At 50.7% G+C, this 19,401-nt stretch overlaps 1 protein-coding gene across 1 annotated transcript; it reads right to left on the bottom strand.

Moving 5' to 3' along the window:
• Positions 1-782: 782 nt before the first annotated feature.
• On the bottom strand, positions 783-18,019 carry ASL (argininosuccinate lyase). The gene is made up of 17 exons (XM_061551727.1): positions 17,937-18,019; positions 15,464-15,506; positions 14,603-14,797; positions 13,151-13,234; positions 12,185-12,241; positions 11,274-11,371; positions 10,981-11,058; positions 10,717-10,794; positions 9,109-9,161; positions 8,406-8,468; positions 7,853-7,967; positions 6,540-6,624; positions 5,496-5,555; positions 4,361-4,444; positions 3,269-3,349; positions 2,900-3,006; positions 783-1,682 (listed from the first exon to the last, which is right to left on the bottom strand). The coding sequence occupies exons 2-17, from the start codon at positions 15,488-15,490 to the stop codon at positions 1,547-1,549; spliced, it is 1,401 nt and encodes a 466-aa protein (XP_061407711.1). The 5' UTR covers positions 15,491-15,506; positions 17,937-18,019; the 3' UTR covers positions 783-1,546.
• Positions 18,020-19,401: the final 1,382 nt, after the last annotated feature.

The following is a 19,401-nucleotide window of genomic DNA, read 5'->3' as shown; positions in this document are numbered from 1 at the left end:
ACGACTCCCAATTACTAGATCGCTCCACCAGTCCGGAAATGAAGATTAATTTAGAAGATTATGATGTGGTTCGTAAGAGGTCAACATCATGAAGGGGGAGAAAGAACAATGAATAACAAAAATTCCAAGTTTCGCCAAATTAATTTTTGGTAAATTTGGCCACTTTGCTGAACAGCTCTAGCATTTACAATCGCCAATCTGCGGGCTCGGGATCAAAATCACACAACGGATAGGCGTGGCCTCCCCTTGGTGATGTAACGAGGGTTGCCACCGGTCCGGGGATTGGGAGTTGATGAACCGAGTTGATGAACCGAGTTGATGAACCGAGTTGATGAACCGAGTTGATGAACCGAGTTGATGAACCGAGTTGATGAACCGAGTTGATGAACCGAGTTGATGAACTGAGTGGTCTTTTAGTTCATTAACAGATTGGTTAAAAAGAGGTGAGACTTGGCTCCAACAAAGTCTAGTGGACACGAAGGATTTCAGGGGGGGGCAGGCGATTATAGGGAGAGAGGGGGACACCTGATGAGGTGAGGGGCTCGAGTGGGACAGAGGGACGAGTGGGACGGGAGGACGAGTGGGACAGAGGGACGAGTGGGACAGGGGGACGAGTGGGACGGGAGGACGAGTGGGACAGAGGGACGAGTGGGACGGGAGGACGAGTGGGGCGGGGGGGGGAGGCCCGGTGGGGATGCCAGCGGTGCATTCAGGAGTCTGTACCGGCCACAGACAGGGAGGAGATCTGCATTGTTGGCAAGAACCAGAGGCAACAAAACACACCAGAACCACCACCTTTATTAGTCCACGTGTAACATTCACTGTACCGAGTAAATCTTGAATCAAACTTGCAGAACATTTTTTCAGTTTTGTTACGGTGCAAAAACTACCAAGCGTGTTGACGATTGGTGGGATATTGGTCAATGCTAAACTCAAACATCAAATGCATTTAGAGCGTTTATCCCAGCGGTCCGTGGTGGAGCCTGAGTCGCCCAACACCAGGTCAGAGCACCCAGCCAGCACCACTAAATCTGGGACTACATTTGAGTTTCAGCTATGATTAAGCCGAGTTCTCTAGTAGCAAGTTGATGGTCTCAGTCCAGTCAACATCAAATATTTTTTTTACATAATTCCAGTTCTCTAGCTCTAAAAATATCGATTGAAATGCAACGGATGCTCTACGCAGCGCATGTACCATATAAACATTTTCACCGTGTGGGTAGGAGTTGAGTAGTTCCGACAAGCCGTTTGCCATGTGCTGGTGCAAGGCTCACCGTGAGTGACGCTTTCAAAATGTCTTGTTTCTGTCACATGAGATCTTGATATTGACAGCACCATTAAAATGTTACAAAAAATTAAGCCAAAGTGACGTATCGTCTCACAGGGCTATTAGCAGGTTACAATGGGCTCTAGGCAACCGAGATTGTTTTAAGGCATTTGACTCATCCACAGTTTGAGTCGTATTCATACGATTTAGGGACGACACGTGTGCCTGTAGGAGTGGTATGTGTAGCACGTGTTCTCGTGTGTATGAGAGTGGAGTGCGTCATGGCTTCAGCTGTGCGAGGATGGCCTCTATCTGCTGGGCGACGCTGGCCCTGGCGGTCCCCCCAGGAGCCGAGTACTGCTCCACGCTGCTCTCGTAGTCCCACACTGCGCACACATCACTGCCAAACAAGGGGCTGCACGCAAACAGAATGCACGCACACACACACCACACGTACACGCATTGTACACACACCTCTGTTTATTAATGGTCAAAGCAAGCACTGTTAGTCAAGTCGAATAGCACACACCAAGTCGAATACCACGTTTCTGTCTCAAAATTTGTGTTACGTTGAGACGGCTGTTAAATTCTGGTTGCAGCCCAATTTATCTGGGTTGATTTGACTTCTGTGGCTGCCATAAATTCTCCATATTAGAATTCATACTGAGCTGAAATATGCCACATAACAAATAACAATCACACATGTTGTAGTGTACGGGAACATTTCATTCAACATTCACAGTTAATTTTGCAGCAATGCAGTCTTGACGTTGTACTCGCAGGTAATTCTGGGAAAGTCTTACTCAGATGTACTCTGCGAGAGACAAGTGCCACTCACGTGTTCACTAGACGGACTCAGCAAATCATGGAAACACCACTTTTTTTAACCAGGATTGATTTCTCTAAGAACTCGAGTTCAACTTAAGTTCTGGGAGAAAGCAGACAAACTCAAGTTGTCTCGAATCGAATGAGGCGACAGTCCCATGGAACAGGTTAAAGGGTCATCTTGCTCAAATGAGCTTGACGTTGTGTTCATCTTCAACAAGTCTGAACTAGGTACTGATTTTGATCCGAGTCTACGATTCTGTGTTCAAGTGCGTATGTTATGGGCATGGTACGGCTTAGAGAAGAGATGGAGCTGATGTGGTACAGAAAGATGTGGAGCCGAGTAGACTTTCCGATGACCGGTATCAGCGCTCTCAAGATCGGCCTCAGTGGTGACTTATGAAGGAAGCAACTCAGCTGTTGGAGGCAGGTGCCTTCCAACAACAATGGATGGCAGAGGAGCGACATTCACAATGAGTGGAGTGCCAGGCGGCTAACACTCAGCAAGTTGGCACAGTGGGGAGCACAGGTGGTGCATCTGCCTGTCATCTCAGTTAACCGATGGTACCTGAGTCTGTCCCGTGACCTCCTGCCAGGGAACCTTCAACACTTCACGTTATTGCCTCAAAGTGTACTAGTCTGTCACGACAGTTACCCTATAACGACTTGACCTGTCCTGTGAACTCTTGCCAGTAGCTTTAAAGTGTATCTAGGATGGCACATGCACGCTGATGATGTCACCACCCCTTAAGTGGCAAATGGCGGCTGTTGATGTTGTGTGCATAATGAGCGCTGTGGTGGGTCCACCTGATGGTTTGCAGCTCATCCACGGAGAGGTCCTTCAAGGAGCAGCCCTTGGCTTCAGATTCGGCCACGGCTCGTCCAGCGAGATTGTGTGCATCACGGAAAGCAACCTGAGGCACACCAGCAATTACAACACCACATACTCATCATGATGACAACACCACACAAACACTGCGATTACAACACCAAATACACATCATGATGACAACACCACACAAACACCGCGATCACAACACCACGCACACCACCGCGATCACAACACACTATCAAATCCAGCAACACACAACACACACACAGGCGTTTAAATGTTTGACCCTAACCACACCGCTACCACTACCTTGACCTCCAGATGCACAGAGGAGGCGAACTCACCCCCTTCCGGACGAGGTAGTAGGCGAGGTCTGTGGCCAGCATGTCTGGGCTGAGAGCAGCTCGCATGGCAGCCTTGTTCACCTGGCACACACACACACATACACACACATACACAGAGCCTTGTTCACCTGGCACACACACACACAGAGCCTTGTTCACCTGGCACACACACACAGAGCCTTGTTCACCTGGCACACACACACACACGGAGCCTTGTTCACCTGGCACACACACACACAGAGAGCCTTGTTCACCTGGCACACACACACACACACGGAGCCTTGTTCACCTGGCACACACACACACACACGGAGCCTTGTTCACCTGGCACACACACCCAGCCTGGAGAGCCCGTGGAGATGAGTGTTCTCAGCAATTGCCTGTTAAGACTGCAAGAGCTACAGGAGGGTTTTATTTGGGGCCTAGCACCATACACGCCAGTCTTCTGTTGTATGCCCAGTCCTGATGTTCCACATCCCATGCTGACACCACCACACCGACCACACCATGTACACAGATCCTTGAAATATCAGGCAAGGCTGCGTTGGCTGGGCCATGTAGCCACCGCATGCCCAGCCACCGCATGCCCAGCCACCACATGCCCAGCCACCGCATGCCCAGCCACCGCATACCCAGCCACCGCATGCCCAGCCACCGCATGCCCAGCCACCGCATGCCCAGCCACCGCATGCCCAGCCCACGCATACCCAGCCACCGCATGCCCAAGCAGTCTCTGTTTGGCCGGACAGAGGAGGGCTAAGTGGGCCCAGAACGGGCGAGGGACGAGTTGGGCTCATGCGGTACATAAGAACCTCGAGGGAACTGACTTTTCTGACAACTTGTACCAGCACAGCCAAGATCGACCTCTGTGGATGGGTCTCATAGCAATGATGAGAACATGAGGTGGATAGAACACAGTCCTATACATCGATTAAGTAGCGAGTGTGAGTATTGCATCTGCCAGTCATAAGGCCTGTGCCTGTCCAGTGACCCCGCTGCAAGCCTTCAGCATTCCACGTGGCACCGTGTTCATCGAGTGTGTGGTGAATGGCGCTGTAGCTGCTGTCAGTGCGTGGGCGCACACAAAGTTACCGTGAGTGTGGATATGACGCCCGTTGCGATCTGCACCACGGCGCTCAGCGTGTCGTAGACATCAAACATTGCTTCCTTGTCCTCCTGTACGCGTTCGTCAAACACAAATACATTTTAACTCGATAATAAAACCAGATATTTCCCTGCATAAGTAACCATCGGAATTAGCATGAGACCATTTTTGGAGCCAGCCAGCTGTGGAAATCCCATATTCTGATGGCAGGAAATCCACTGTGGCCTTCGCACTGAGTAGAGCTGCTCACGAGAGCTGGGAGTTGCGTGGTAAATGTTTGGAGCGAGGGCGCTGGAATATAATAAAATCGGACACGAATGACATCACTAATCAGCAATCAGCCCGACGGTGGTAATCGCACCTCCGATTAGCACGGTCGGCTACGTACAGTGTGAAATAAGTTCAACAGTCATACAAAGTAGGCGCGTTGTTGCCCGTCGGAGCGTGCCGCAGAATCAGAATCTTTATTTATACTGGAAAAATCTGATGAGCTATCAAACTCGTTTTCACACATGTCCAGTAGGGGCGGGTGAGAACGTGACAACAAATAGTGCAACAATGTTAGTAGTGCAAAGTACAAGAAAGGTAAACAAATCAACAAAACACCTACGAATAAAACTCAACCATCCTGTCGAGGTATCTGTTGTAGTCATTCTGTTCAAAGCCGATCCGACAGCTACGTTAGAATATCAATTCATCGAGGGATAATCACTGTGTAAATTTATTGACGAGCAATGCATGGATCAAGTAATCCCACTGGTTAGTATCGCGTAATGTGAAAGGCCCCTTTTGTTGACTGGCCAATATCTGCGTGATCGGCGATTCGCTCGCAGTCCAATTCCATCACGTTACAGTCCACGGCGCGCTAGAGAAGCCGCGACGGAGGCGGACGCAGCACGGGCCGCTGGCGACGCGGCCCCTGCCGCTGGCGGCGCAGTAGACAGCGCCACTGGTGCACACGCAGCACACTGGACCGGCCGTGCCGGGGACTGCGATGACGGGCGACGCTGCAGTTCTGTGTGCTTGATGGTGATACAGTTTATGACAGCTGCGGTGATTGTATTGATGGTTATGATTGTTATGTCAATGTCGATGAGAATAATGGCATTGATGATGTCTCACCTGCAAGTCCTTGTTGTATGCGGTGGGCAGCCCCTTCATGGTCATCATCAACCCAGTGAACTGTTGAAAAACAAAGACAAGCAACTCCTGGTTAGCCTTATGGACCATCGAGGCAAGTCCTGTTTGCGAGCATGGCACTAAAGGGTGTCGTGTGGGTAGCACCATACCTGGTCACCTTTGATTTCTAAGCGCTGTAGTTGTCCACAAACTGCAGAATTAATTTAGGCTGAGTTGACCGATGGGATTACAGGCTGAGTTTAGATACAAAGTACCTATGATTTTGAGTATCATGGCCAGGAATGGATGTATGTAGCCACCCGTGCTAATCAGGGGAATGGAACCTTTGTGGAATCAAATCAAAGTGTGCTGCTAATCATTACAATGCCACTACACACACACACGCGCACACCACAGTAGTAAAGGCAGTGACCTCCCAATCAGCCCGGTGGGGACTTGTGGTTCAGATGCTGTTGGCATCCATCTGTAATACAGGACTTCACATTACACATCCATCGTTGTCAGCTCCGGGTCCGGAGCCTGGCACTCTCTTAGTGCGAACTCTGCGATGCTCTCCGGGCTGTGCTGGATCTACTCCTCGATATCATCGCCCCCCACCACATCCATCTTTGTCGTCCCCTTCTCCTTCTGCCGTCTATATCCCTAAGGAGGTGGCGGGGCAGGAGAGTTCCCTGTGATCCCCGCACCGCACGCTGCGTTCATCACTCTTCTTGTCCATCCTCCTGTCAAAATTAAACACCAACTATCAGACGCTTATATCCTTCATGGGGTGCCGTGTCATCATCCAAGTCTGGCATCTGGCTGATGACGGCTGCCTTTGCCTTTGTAATGGTTTTCTTGATCTCCTCTTGGCCACTTTCCCTTCTCATCGATCACTTCCCCCGGCTTTGGGAAGGAGTCAATCTTGTCCCCAATGATGCTGAACTTACAGGGGTCTCTAGTGTCCAACTCGGCCACTTGCCATTAGAAACCAAACACCAAGGGTGACGTGTGACGAGGCGAGAGCGAGCGACGAGGAGGGGTTACCCTGCCAAAGACGGTGCCAGTCTTGCCGCGGATGAGCTCCAGGCTGTCTGGGTTCCTCTTCTGGGGCATGAGGCTGCTGCCCGTGCTGGAGCGAGGGGTGGGGTTAGGGGCAGGGTCACACACGGTCACTCACAACACCGACATAGATCCTCACACCATCATCATCACACACCTCCCACCGCCATCATCAGAACAATAACTGCCATTCGCCGCCAAAGTGGCGATGACATCACAATGGTGCTTGTGCCAGACCACGTGAAGTGACAGACTCAGGTGTTTCGCAAAAATAGAGAAGGGGGGGGGCATTAGTGTGGCCGATAAGACACGGAGCTTTGTATGGAATTTGAAAGAGAAATAAAAAAAATGTTTAACCGTTCGGATAGCTATCAACTTAGTGCTGCGTGGAAGTGCATGCTTATACAGGCCACCATACTTCAATAGGGATTACCGTTGGTACGGCTATTTTAATACAATGGACAGGAAGGACACGATCAATGGGCCCGCATAATGTGCATGCATAATGCACGTTGACTCAAGAAGTGTGGTCACCACATCTACACCTCTATATAAGGAACGAAACAGGTGAACTTCTCCACAAATCTGGCTGTCGCCTGATGAAGCTAGTTGTAATTTCTGGTGAAACGTCGTACTCAGATTGTAAATGTTGTGGCTTGGCTCTCCAACACAACCGGCGTGCTGTACTAGTGACGAATTGGCCACGTTCTGTTTACGCGACAACCCTTACTAGTTGGCTGTGTCGGGTGGTGGCGGGTTTAACGACACATTTATATATTTACGCGATCTCACCCAAAACACCTCTATTATGGAGCTTATATACGTAGCGCTATACAGCTGATGAAAATATGACACTCTACCGATTCCCAGTGAGACCTCCACCACCAAAACAGAGTCACTCATGAGCGCACTGCCCAGGTATGGGAACTCCTCCACTCTATTCACAGCTGTCCCATTTCTCACGGGGAGTGGAGGGGGTGGAATGTTTCATGACACATGTGCTTTGGTTTTGTTGGGCTGATAGTCAGGCCCCATCTCTTAGTAGCACAGGTTCAGTAGTAGTATCAGGTTTAGTACCACCATCACACACCTCCTATGTTTACACATCGAAACAGGTACTAATTTGAGGCTGAGTCGACCTAGGGGAGGCCCAGAACCGGTTCAAATAATTGTTACTGATGTTGGCCAAGTTCGTGGCGCGACGTGCTAACCGCTGCACTCCCGCACCGCACACACCTCCCACCACCAGCACCATCACCGTGCGGTGCGTCTGCATGCGTCTGCATGCGTGTGGTCACCTGTACGCGTCCGAAAGGCTGACGAAGCCGAACTCCTTGCTGCTGTAGAGCACCAGGTCCTCCGCCATTCGGCTCAAGTGCGTCATGGTGAGTGACGCCGCAAACAGGAACTCGGCTACACGTGGCACCACCACCACCACCACGTCACAAACCACAACACCACCACTACCACGTCACAAACCACAACACCACCACTACCACGTCACACATCGCATCACCATTAATACACCACCAGGTCACACATCACATCACCATCGACAACATTGCCACGTCACATATATTTCTACACAGCCATCCTTCCAATCCAGCAGAGCCCTTTTGCAAGGAAAGCAGCTGTGATGATTTTCCCGCAGGGGAACCAGGACATAGCCAGCGCCTCTCTCCCTCTGAGCGCTTCGCTGAGGACAGCAAACCCGTCTCGGGCCTAGGATGGCCCTGAGCTCCTCCTCAATTTAGGATGCAAATGAGTCAGTCGCAGAATAATTGGGCAAGCGGTGTTAACGAGCACTCGTTATGCAACCAGCCACATGCACGCGCGCACACGCCCACTCACCTATGAAGTCTCTGTCGCTTGTGGCGTCCATGCTGTTGAGGCTGATCGAATCAAAGTTCAGTTCTGTAAGAGGATTCGCACGTTAGCTGTGCACACGAGCCTACCATGATCAACATGTGAACATTAACACTCTCATTACTACCAGGAGTGGTGCTTCCGCAAACACGTGTGGTTAATGCAGACTTGATTCCGTATAATAGGTGTCCATTTGGTGTTTGCACATATGAACACCTGTATGTATTGCCAGAAAGAAAAAAGCTTTTTTTCTTTTTTATCATCTTGATGCTGGCAAAAAGGACCCCCTAAACAATAAAGCACAGCGTGTCAATGAAGGTATCATCCACTATTAAAGAACTGGAATGAACACAGCAGTCAACTTGTGTGGCCTACAAAAAATGGCTGCTGCAGCAAGTTGAACAGTTTCTCTCCACGTGGAGTTGTCCTGCCGACGTGTGACGTGACGTGGTTATGCCCTGTGTTCTGTTCACCACAATATCGGCACGAACTCATCTGCGATCTGGGTGGTGTTTTGCAAAACAAATCTGGGGAGTTGTTGTTCCACTAGGATTACACTTTAAAACTCTTCATACAAGACTACAACATTTGCCCGGCTAACAATAGGTGCGTGTGTGAGTGACGTGCACTCCGCATGTGGTGTACGTGCATACAGCACATTCTCTGCCACGTATCCATAAGTACATACCCTTGCGCAAGATCTCTCGGTCAATGTTCAACGGGTTTCCGGCTATGGCTCCACTGCGTGAGCACGCACACACACACACACATGTACACAGACACACGCACACACACAACACACACACACACGCATGCACACAGACACACGCACACACACAGATGTTGCATTCATCCTGGACAGACTGAGGGCATCATCGCTACCAAGCGTCCACTTACTGTGGTTGTGTCCCCAGTGCAGAAGCAGGACCACACCGGGTTCTTATTTCAGGCTAGGTCAGCCTCGGGGAGGACCAGGCCCCATGGGTAGATTTCAGACACAGAATTCAAATATCAAACTGGGTCACCATAGTCAGACTGTGAATGAGATCTGCCCATTGGGTCACTGTAGAGAATGTGAATGAGACCTGTCACTCACACAGAATCACGAGAGAATGTGAATGTGACCTGTCACACACACAGAGTCACTGGAGAGAATGTGAATGTGACCTGTCACTCACACAGAGTCACTGGAGAGAATGTGAATGAGACCTGTCACACACACAGAGTCACGAGAGAATGTGAATGTGACCTGTCACTCACACAGAGTCACTGGAGAGAATGTGAATGAGACCTGTCACACACACAGAGTCACGAGAGAATGTGAATGTGACCTGTCACTCACACAGAGTCACTGGAGAGAATGTGAATGAGACCTGTCACACACACAGAGTCACTGTAGAGAATGTGAATGAGACCTGTCACTCACACAGAGTCACTAGAGAATGTGAATGAGACCTGTCACTCACACAGAGTCACTGGAGAGAATGTGAATGAGACCTGTCACACACACAGAGTCACTGTAGAGAATGTGAATGAGACCTGTCACTCACACAGAGTCACTAGAGAATGTGAATGAGACCTGTCACACACACAAAGTCACGAGAGAATGTGAATGAGACCTGTCACACACACAGAGTCACTGTAGAGAATGTGAATGAGACCTGTCACACACAGAGTCACTGGAGAGAATGTGAATGAGACCTGTCACACACACAGAGTCACTAGAGAATGTGAATGAGACCTGTCACTCACACAGAGTCACTAGAGAATGTGAATGAGACCTGTCACACACACAGAGTCACGAGAGAATGTGAATGTGACCTGTCACTCACACAGAGTCACTGGAGAGAATGTGAATGAGACCTGTCACACACACAAAGTCACGAGAGAATGTGAATGAGACCTGTCACACACACAGAGTCACTGTAGAGAATGTGAATGAGACCTGTCACACACACAGAGTCACTGGAGAGAATGTGAATGTGACCTGTCACTCACACAGAGTCACTGGAGAGAATGTGAATGAGACCTGTCACACACACAGAGTCACTGTAGAGAATGTGAATGAGACCTGTCACACACACAGAGTCACTGGAGAGAATGTGAATGAGACCTGTCACTCACACAGAGTCACTGGAGAGAATGTGAATGAGACCTGTCACACACACAGAGTCACTGTAGAGAATGTGAATGAGACCTGTCACACACACAGAGTCACTAGAGAATGTGAATGAGACCTGTCACACACACAGAGTCACGAGAGAATGTGAATGCTCTGTCTGCAATGTGGAGTCACCTGCCCAGAGGCAGGACGTTGGTGCGGGCGCGTGCCTGGCCAAGCCGCTCTGCATCCCTCAGCAGGGCCGTGGCGTGACTGGAAGAAAGCCCAGAGCACGATAAGCACCACGCCACCATCGCATCGTCACATCAACACATCGTCACAACAGCACATCAAAACATCGTCACAAGCGGGTTCACCACCAGGCCGGGTGTGGCCACCGCTCCACCGCATCCACCTCACAGCGACGGATGACCGGTTGTTGCACTGTAATCCGGTCACCTGAGCAGCCAGTGGCTCCACCGGATTGGCTGCGCTCGCTGCAGGTGCGTGTACCCAGGGCAGAGGACGTCCATCTCCCTGTGGCAACACGAGACAGCACGGCAACGAAGCACACGGTCACAACACAGCGTCCACACTACACTCCACCGCTCACTCCCCCACCCTTTCACTCCCTCACCCACTCACCCATGCACCTGCCAGTCCACCGAGTGACTCCACCACTAGCAAGTAAGAATGCAGGCGAGTCTGTAAGTGAGGTGCGGGGGTTGCGTGCAACGGGGTGCAGGGCGTACGCGTGGGCGCGCTGAGCGAGGGAGCGCACGAGCGTGTGCAGCAGAGCGAGGAGGTGGGAGAGTGCCTCCCGCAGCCAGATCCTCACGTCCGTCACCACCTGCAGGGGAAACGTCGTGCGGAGAGGCCGTGGCACGTGGGCCGCCATGCTCGCGCGCAGTGGGACGCACGCACGCTCCACGGTCGCCAAATTAAGTCCCTGCCACTATTTAAGTCCCATTTAAAATGTTTGTTGTTTTCTTTGGCCTTGAATTGAGTTGACCTTGGTTTGCGTGCGCTACGTATGTTGCGAGGTACAATATTCTTTCTTTGTTTATGTAATGTTTTTGTCTTGTACACCGTTGTGAGATGCAGTTTTGCTGTGAACAAGCGCGATATAAAAATTATGATAATAATTATTATAAGTCTACTTGGTTCTCCCTGCACAGGTTTAAATCTTGGTGGCTATGAAATATTGATATTTGCTCCATTGTTGTACCCTGTTTTATGCTATTTTAGGATTTTGGTGACCCAGGTCAGTCTTGCAAACGAGACTTTATCCTGGTCCTGTTGAGTTCTAATCTGGTTGGACAAACCCAACTTAAAAACCCGAACATGAGCAGGGGTGGCACTCATCTCTGTGCCGTGCGCGAGGCTTAATCAATGTGCGTGCGTGAACGTCAATGAGCGTGCGGGTTACTGAGTGAGTGAATACATGTGTGGGTGTAAGTGAATATGTCTGTGCATCAGCGAGTGAGTGGTTGCGTGTTTTAAAGAGTGAAGTATGTGTGAATACGTGTGTGTGTTGGGTGCTTACAGCACTTACACCAACAGTATATTCAAGGCTATATGTGGGGATATTTGCTGTGTGCGTCTGTGTGACAGTAAATGTATCCGTGTGTGCGTGAATGTGTGAGTGTGTGAATCACGAGACCTGGTCGTTTCGGCTCCGTCCCGTGTGCAGTTTCCCTCCGGCTTCTCCAATCAGCTCCTGCAGTCCCCATCATCGCAATTACGACCAGCACCACCTTCGCCATCATCAACACCATCACTACCATCGGCATTAGAATCACCGCTGGATGTCTCTGCACTGTGGCTGTCAGCCGAGCGCTGGGTGGGGGTTTCCTGGGGTCTCGGGGGGCTCCAAGACTCTGCCACTGCGTCAGCTGCCCATGTAACATCACTCCGCACGGACATCATGACAACTGACTGATTACCATTTGGACTCCAGATCAAATCCATTACCTACGAATGAAGTCGCTTCGCGTGCTGCTGTTCCACTCTTGGGTGGTAGAGACCGTGGTTTCAAGGATCAGTACTGAGGGTTGTGTGTGATGTGTGCACGATACTTGCACTCATTCATCGGGAAGGTGCATTCTGAAAAGCAATTAGTCTTTGTTTCTAATTAACTTGAGGGTTTGTAAGTAATGACAATACAATTTTGATTTACATAGCATTTAAATACAACCAAATCTCGAAATATAATGGTGAATTTGGTATTTTCAAGGGAAAAAACAGGCATTGGAGTGCTAACCAGGGGTGCCACCCAGGGGTGCCACTCCAGCTGGTGGGGCACCGAACAAGTGCACCTTGAAGGACAAGTTACAACCCTGCAGCAGCTTCGGATCTCACGGAAATAAGCACTCCAGCTGTGGTGGCAGCAATGGCATGAAAATAAATGAAAACCTCCTTCTGGTAATCTGATTACCATACTGCTCGTACGATGACTCCCTGCAATGTAACACATCTACCGGTAGAGTAACTGTAATCTGATAGTGATATACTGGATGACCGGCACTTGCCTCTAATAATCTGGGTTACCAATGAGCTCCACCCACCGTCTTCTCGTAAGTGCGCTCACGTCTGTGCGTCTGTGCGTCTGTGCGTCTGTGTGCGTTACCTTGAGGCGCCTCTCGTTGGCCGTGTGGATGTCTTCGTCGTTCTCTTTGACCTCAAACTTTCCCTCCTCCCACTCCTTCTCGATCTGCAACATGCATGCACGCACGCACCAGCTTCATTCACGCTCACTCCAGCGCCTCCAAACCAACGCACGATCAATGCGCAGCACGAGGGGCGCGCTACACTACAGGGAGTGGAGGAGCAAAGTCCTGTTTGGGCTCTAGAGTGCAAGCGGTTCCCCTCGGCGGGGCATGTGGAGTCTCGAGTCACTGGCGCCGCTTGGCTGTGAAATTCCACAGGCAGCGTCCATTGCTCAGCGGTGGACAAGAGACCCCGCGTGCGCATTGCACGTGCGGGCAGCCTTGTGGCACTGTGGCAGAGCGCTCGACTCACAATCCAAAGTTTACGGCCGTTAAACACCAAGTTTGTTAGTTGTGCAATATTCCTTAAGAGCCGTGTACAGGCGACTCCCGCACCTACGACCTAATTGGTGCCTGAACGACGCTCGCAAGTGAAGCCGTCGTAAGTCGAATCCTCATCTCCCATAGGCGCAATGTTATACATTGGGGTTCCGTTCCTGGAAACCCGTTACATACCATACAAATACCAAAATTTTGCACGAAAATAAATGAAAATAACCCTGACAAACATTTATTGTAGCTTAACGTAACTTTTACAAACATTTATTAAGTAAAAAGAAACACATTTTAAAATCCATATGTACTTTTCTGCACATTTATCACATTTGCTCTTCTCAGACATAGCAAAAGGCGAACATTTATCAAAATTTCAAGAAAATTGACAAAAAAGTGAAGAGCGTTGTGAAAGAGACGCTGCTGCGATCGCACTCAGGGCAGCTGCAGACTGCCGGGCTTTGCTGAACATTTGCATACAGCGGAATAGCAAAGCAGCGCCATCAACTCGGCATCGGTAGCAGTCGTTAGGCGGTCATAGACACTGAGTTCTGGTCGTTACTTTGGGGGTCTTGCTGTAAGGAAGGTCGTAAAAGCAGGGGGTCGTAAGTCGGGGGTCACCAGTTCTCGTCTTTTGACATGTTTGTTTTGCTGCTGCTGCTGCTGCTGTGCTCATGCAGCACCACGGGTCTCCTGTGTAACTAGCCGGGGAAACTGGCTCAGTGGGATTATCCCTGTAACAAATAAAATAAACGTACAGTATATCCCAGTGACATGTGTAGACCTGTGTGTATTGGCCAAAATGTGTATAATGACTTTTGCGTGCCTGTGTAAAATGACGTGTGTGCGTGTCTGTATATAATGAGTGGTGTGTGTCTGTGTAAAATGACGGGTGTGTGTGTCTGTGTATAATGAGTGGTGTGTGTGTCTGTGTATAATGAGTGGTGTGTGTGTCTGTGTATAATGAGTGGTGTGTGTGTCTGTGTATAATGAGTGGTGTGTGTGTCTGTGTATAATGAGTGGTGTGTGTGTCTGTGAACCTGTGTGAGTGCGACGCGAATGGCCTGGGCCTCGGCTTGGGTCAAGATGCCCGTGAGGCTCAGTGCGAGGGCGTAGGCCGAGCTGCCCTGCAGGTCCGCGCGCCACATCCGGCGATCGACGCCCAGCGAGGCGTTGAACTGAGACATCAAGGGGTCCGTGGCTCCGACAAAGCGGCCACCCCACAGCTTACCAGCCTGGGACATGCACACACACACACCACCAACATCACGTAGAGCCTCATAGAGCAAAAGAGTTTCATTAGCACTGTTCTGCACTGTTCCTAGAGCCCTTTGTGTCCCCTGTACATTCGACATCACACCAGCTACTCGTTCATAGCCGAGTCAACCCACGAAAGGCTCAGAGACAACATAAACAGCAATGATCATGCCAGTGAATCTCACCATCTTATCAATGCACTTACACCTGCCTACCTCTCACCACTCACCCAGTCTACTCTCCTGCACAAACTCTCCTGCACAAACTCTCCTGCACAAACTCTCTTGGCTAAGTCATCCGTCTGGAACACCCTTCCCCCGGCCATTTGGACTTCTCTCTCTCTCTCTCCTTTTTCAAGTCCAGACTCAAAACCTTCATTTTTTCCTACAATTCATGAATATATAAATAAAACCCTTTCCCCATGTTGCCCAATTTCCACTGTTTTGTACAGGGAGATTTGGTTCCCTTTAAAACGCTCCGTCAGATTGACTGGGTCTTGGGACGGTAGATTTGACCCAAGTTAGACAACACACTCTACTGTGGTCTTTAGTCAACAGCCGTATACAGCAGTTTATGTTCCATTAGAAATAAAACGTCCCTCTACACACACGCACGAACGTAAACACACACACAGCATCACTCACCTCTGTGCTGCCCGATGTCTCGGACATTTTCAGCAGCAGGTATCTGTAGAGACAAAGGTAATGGTGTCAGGGACATGGGCCCGCATTCGCTGTTCTGTCGCAACGTAGTCCAGCAGATGATCTTTCTTGGACCCGGCGTGCATCCGTGATGTGTGGATGCACTGACGTTTGGAAGAGCGTGTTGGTTACTCAAAGGCCGTAGACTGCACAAACGTTTAGCAACCTTTTACTGTTTTAATTATTTGGTACGTAGCCAACCGTGCTAATCGAATGAGGGAGATGATTCCAATCAAACCAGCACAGGTGCTTGCGTCATGACCCACTCAGGCGTCGAGTCGCCCAACACGAGAACCTGTTGGGTCACTGTCGCCAGCATCTGGCACAGTTCATCGAAGGTATGTGCCTCATCAACTTTGACTGTCGCCCTCCGATAATATTCAACTTCGGTGGGAGTGTAACCCACCACCACCATTCTCGCCTTCGGTTGGAGGCTTGCACGGAACACCAGGGGATGGGTGGCTCGTACCACGCCCGACCGCCTTTATCTCCCCAGTGGCGATGTTTACACACCGCACCGGGTACTTATTCGAGGCTGAGTCGACCTAGGGGAGGCTCAGGACCCGTTCAAACAATCGTCACCGGTGTTGGCCATGAGCCGGAATCGAACTCGGTCGCCGTGTTTGTAGAGCTAACCACGACACTGCCGAGGTATGGGGCCGTCCATAAATGACGTCACGCGATTTTGGACGATTTTTGACCCCCCTCCCCCCTCGTTACGCGGCGTCACAAAAAGTCAGACCCCCCTCAAATATGACGTCACAAAGCTCTGCCCCCCTCCCAAAACCATATTTCCATTTTGAAAATAAAACATGCTTCAAATCGCTTTAAACTATTGTCATTGTAGCGCGTATTTAATGTGGCGCTGCACTCTGATGTAGGAGAAACACGTAATTTAGCATAAAATTCACTTGAAAATATTCAACGTCTAACTAAAACTGCAGATGTTCAGAATATTATATTGAAATTCTCTTATAAATACTTGAAACTTTGTAGTAGAACGAAGCAAAATGGAGAGGACAATTATAACAATCATATATTCATTCCACAGAATGAAAAGCCCTGGTAGAATCATTCAAATCTAAATGTTTAATAACAATAATTCAAAAAATTTACAAAATGTATGCTTCTCCATTCTCCAATGGTGTTGAATATACGCTTGGTGGTGTTTCATTCTTCACCTGAGGACGGCTGCTTGCGTTGTGGCCGAAACGTCGTGAGAATAATTTTATTATGTTTTAGTTTTATTATTTTATTACTTCCCTTCTACGTGACTTCACCGAAAGAACCAAGAAGATAGAACGTGTTGTTTATATTTATTTAAAGTTGCGCATTTTGATGTGACGTCACATTTCTCAACCCCCCTCCCCCCCTCGTCACACATCGTCACAAATGTCTGACCCTCCCCCCCCCCAGGTGCGTGACGTCATTTATGGACGGCCCCTACGACTGTACAACACACGCTCGCCCCATCACCCACATGCACCCCCAGCAGCAGCAGCCACCATTCGCCACTAAGTGTCGGCGAGGCCACCACGGCGCCTGTGCCAGGCGAGGTGCACTTTGAGAACGTGGTGTGTCGAAGGCTCGCTGACAGGTTACGGGACAGACCCCCAGGTGCCATGGTTTGACTGACATGACTGGCAGATGTACCAGCTGTGCCTCCTGCTGTGCCATCACTCACACCCACCCCCATCACGCACACCCCCATCACGCACACCCCCATCACTCACTCCCATCAACTTCCATCACTCGCACTGACCCCATCACTCACCCCCATCACCCACCCCCATCGCGCACACCCCCATCACTCACTCCCATCAACTCCCATCACTCGCTCACCCCCCATCACTCACCCCCATCAACCCCCATCACCCACCCCCATCACTCACCCCCATCACTCACCCCACCTCACCCATCCCCCTCACACCCCATCACCACCCCATCACCCACCCCCATCACTCACCCACCATCACTCCCATCACCACCCCCATCACTCACCCCCATCACCACCCCATCACTCCACCCCATCAACCCCATCACTCACCCCCATCACTCACCCCCATCACTCACCCCCATCCACCCCCCTCACTCACCCCATCACTCCACCCCATCACATCACCCCCATCACTCACCCCCATCATACACCCATCAACTCCCATCACTCACACCTCCATGGCCCTATCACTCACCTCCATCACTCACTCAATCCATCATACTCCCCCCTCATCACCCCCATCACTCACTCCACTCCATCCCCCCATCCATCACCCCCATCCCCCACCCCCATCACTCACCCCCATCACCACCCCCATCACTCACTCCCATCAACTCCCATCACTCGCTCCCCCCATCACCCACCCCCATCACTCACCCCCATCAACTCCCATCACTCGCTCACCCCCATCACACTCACCTGACTGTCCGCTTGAATGAGCTTCGCGTCTGGGTCACGTGACCCTCGGGAGGCCAGGGTGGGGGCGCGGCCCGCGTCCACTCGGCCCCCCCCACCCCCGCGTGACGTCATCACGCACAGCGAAACGGAATGACGTCAACACGTACGCGAATCCAACAGCGTGGCCATGCGCGATGGGCGGGGGGGGGGAACCCCGCACGCCCGGCCACGTGTCTCGCGTGGTATTCACCAACATTCTAGATTGGAAGCTTTATTATATTACTTTATTTATAATAGTTTATTATTTATTTCATTATTTCTTTTTCCCTACGTGACTTTACCGAAAAAAACATAAGAATATTCACCAACATCTCGCGAGGGGGAGCCAGCGAGCCGTACTCGTCTGGTGATGCACCAAGGGTGGCACAGTCGGGTTTTTTTACAATCGTTTATCGCAACCTCCAGCACGCTATAGCTGCACTTTCACTGGGCTGCTTGCTATTGGAGTGACTGGGAAACGTCACTGTGTGGTGCTGGGCCTGCGAGGCCACGGCGGGATGTCGACTGTTGTGTGTCCACCCCAGACACGAGGTGTAGCACCAGCCCGAGTGGGGGCTTGGGGGAGCGCTGGGTGAGCGCGGTGGCACCACGCACAGCGTGCAGGTGCGGGCTCCCGTTGAGAGAGAGCGAGAGTGTCAGCCAGCTGGGGCTACGTTGGGGGCATGATACTGTGGCTGACCTGGGGACATGTGACCGGATATTGGAGGGAGGCCATCGGTGGAGGGGGCCAATGGGTGGTCACATGGTCCAAGAAGAACTCTCGAGAGCCTTCGGGCAAGGGGCGAGCGATCGAGGTGGGCGGGGCGAGAGGCGGAGCCAGCCCCAGCCCGGCCCCATATAAGGGGGGCCCTGTGAGGGGCTCGGGGTTCTTACTGTTGGAGAGGCAGGAGATCCACGTCTAGCTTGAAGAAGCCTCCAGCCACGCGGTCCGGGACCCAGCTCGTGGTCCGGACCGGGATAGTGGAACCGTGTCTAGTTCCACTGTGGCGTGGTTCGTTGGGTGGTCACCACCCGAGGGTGTGTTGTGTTAATAGCCCTGGAGTATGTTGTGCAAATAGTTAATGAACGTGTTGCTCCCAAGACGTCTGTGACTCAGTTGGACTCACGACACTATGACACCATGTTCCATCTCAGTATGGAAATTGCAGGATACAAACATCCAGGCATTGCTGTTGTTATTGTTTGTTTACCCAGAAAAGCCTCACCAAGTCTCAAACAATTTTTAGGAGGATCCTTCCAAGTTTCACAGTAATGGGTTATTGCCATGTAGCTTCCAAGAGTGATTTGCAAGCAAGAGTAAGCATGTCATTATGGGTGACCTACTCTTCAAATGACATCACATATTTAATGTGCACTGTGAAGCAGAGGGCGTGTATTTTTAGTCAATCCCGCAGTATTAATCAGGGCAGCCGCTGGGTTTGAACCA

Source organism: Lethenteron reissneri, chromosome 15, assembly GCF_015708825.2.
Source record: "Lethenteron reissneri isolate LAM-NWPU_2019-01 chromosome 15, ASM1570882v1, whole genome shotgun sequence".
Taxonomy (NCBI): domain Eukaryota; kingdom Metazoa; phylum Chordata; class Hyperoartia; order Petromyzontiformes; family Petromyzontidae; genus Lethenteron; species Lethenteron reissneri.
This window is presented reverse-complemented; position numbering and strand designations above follow the sequence as displayed.

Coding starts and splice junctions, on each gene's coding strand:
- ASL (XM_061551727.1), bottom strand. CDS start 15,490: ATGTCCGAGACATCGGGCAGCACAGAG. Junction 14,798..15,463: donor AGACATCGGGCAGCACAGAG/GTGAGTGATGCT, acceptor TGCATGTCCCAG/GCTGGTAAGCTGTGGGGTGG. Junction 13,235..14,602: donor TTCGCGTCGCACTCACACAG/GTTCACAGACAC, acceptor TGCATGTTGCAG/ATCGAGAAGGAGTGGGAGGA.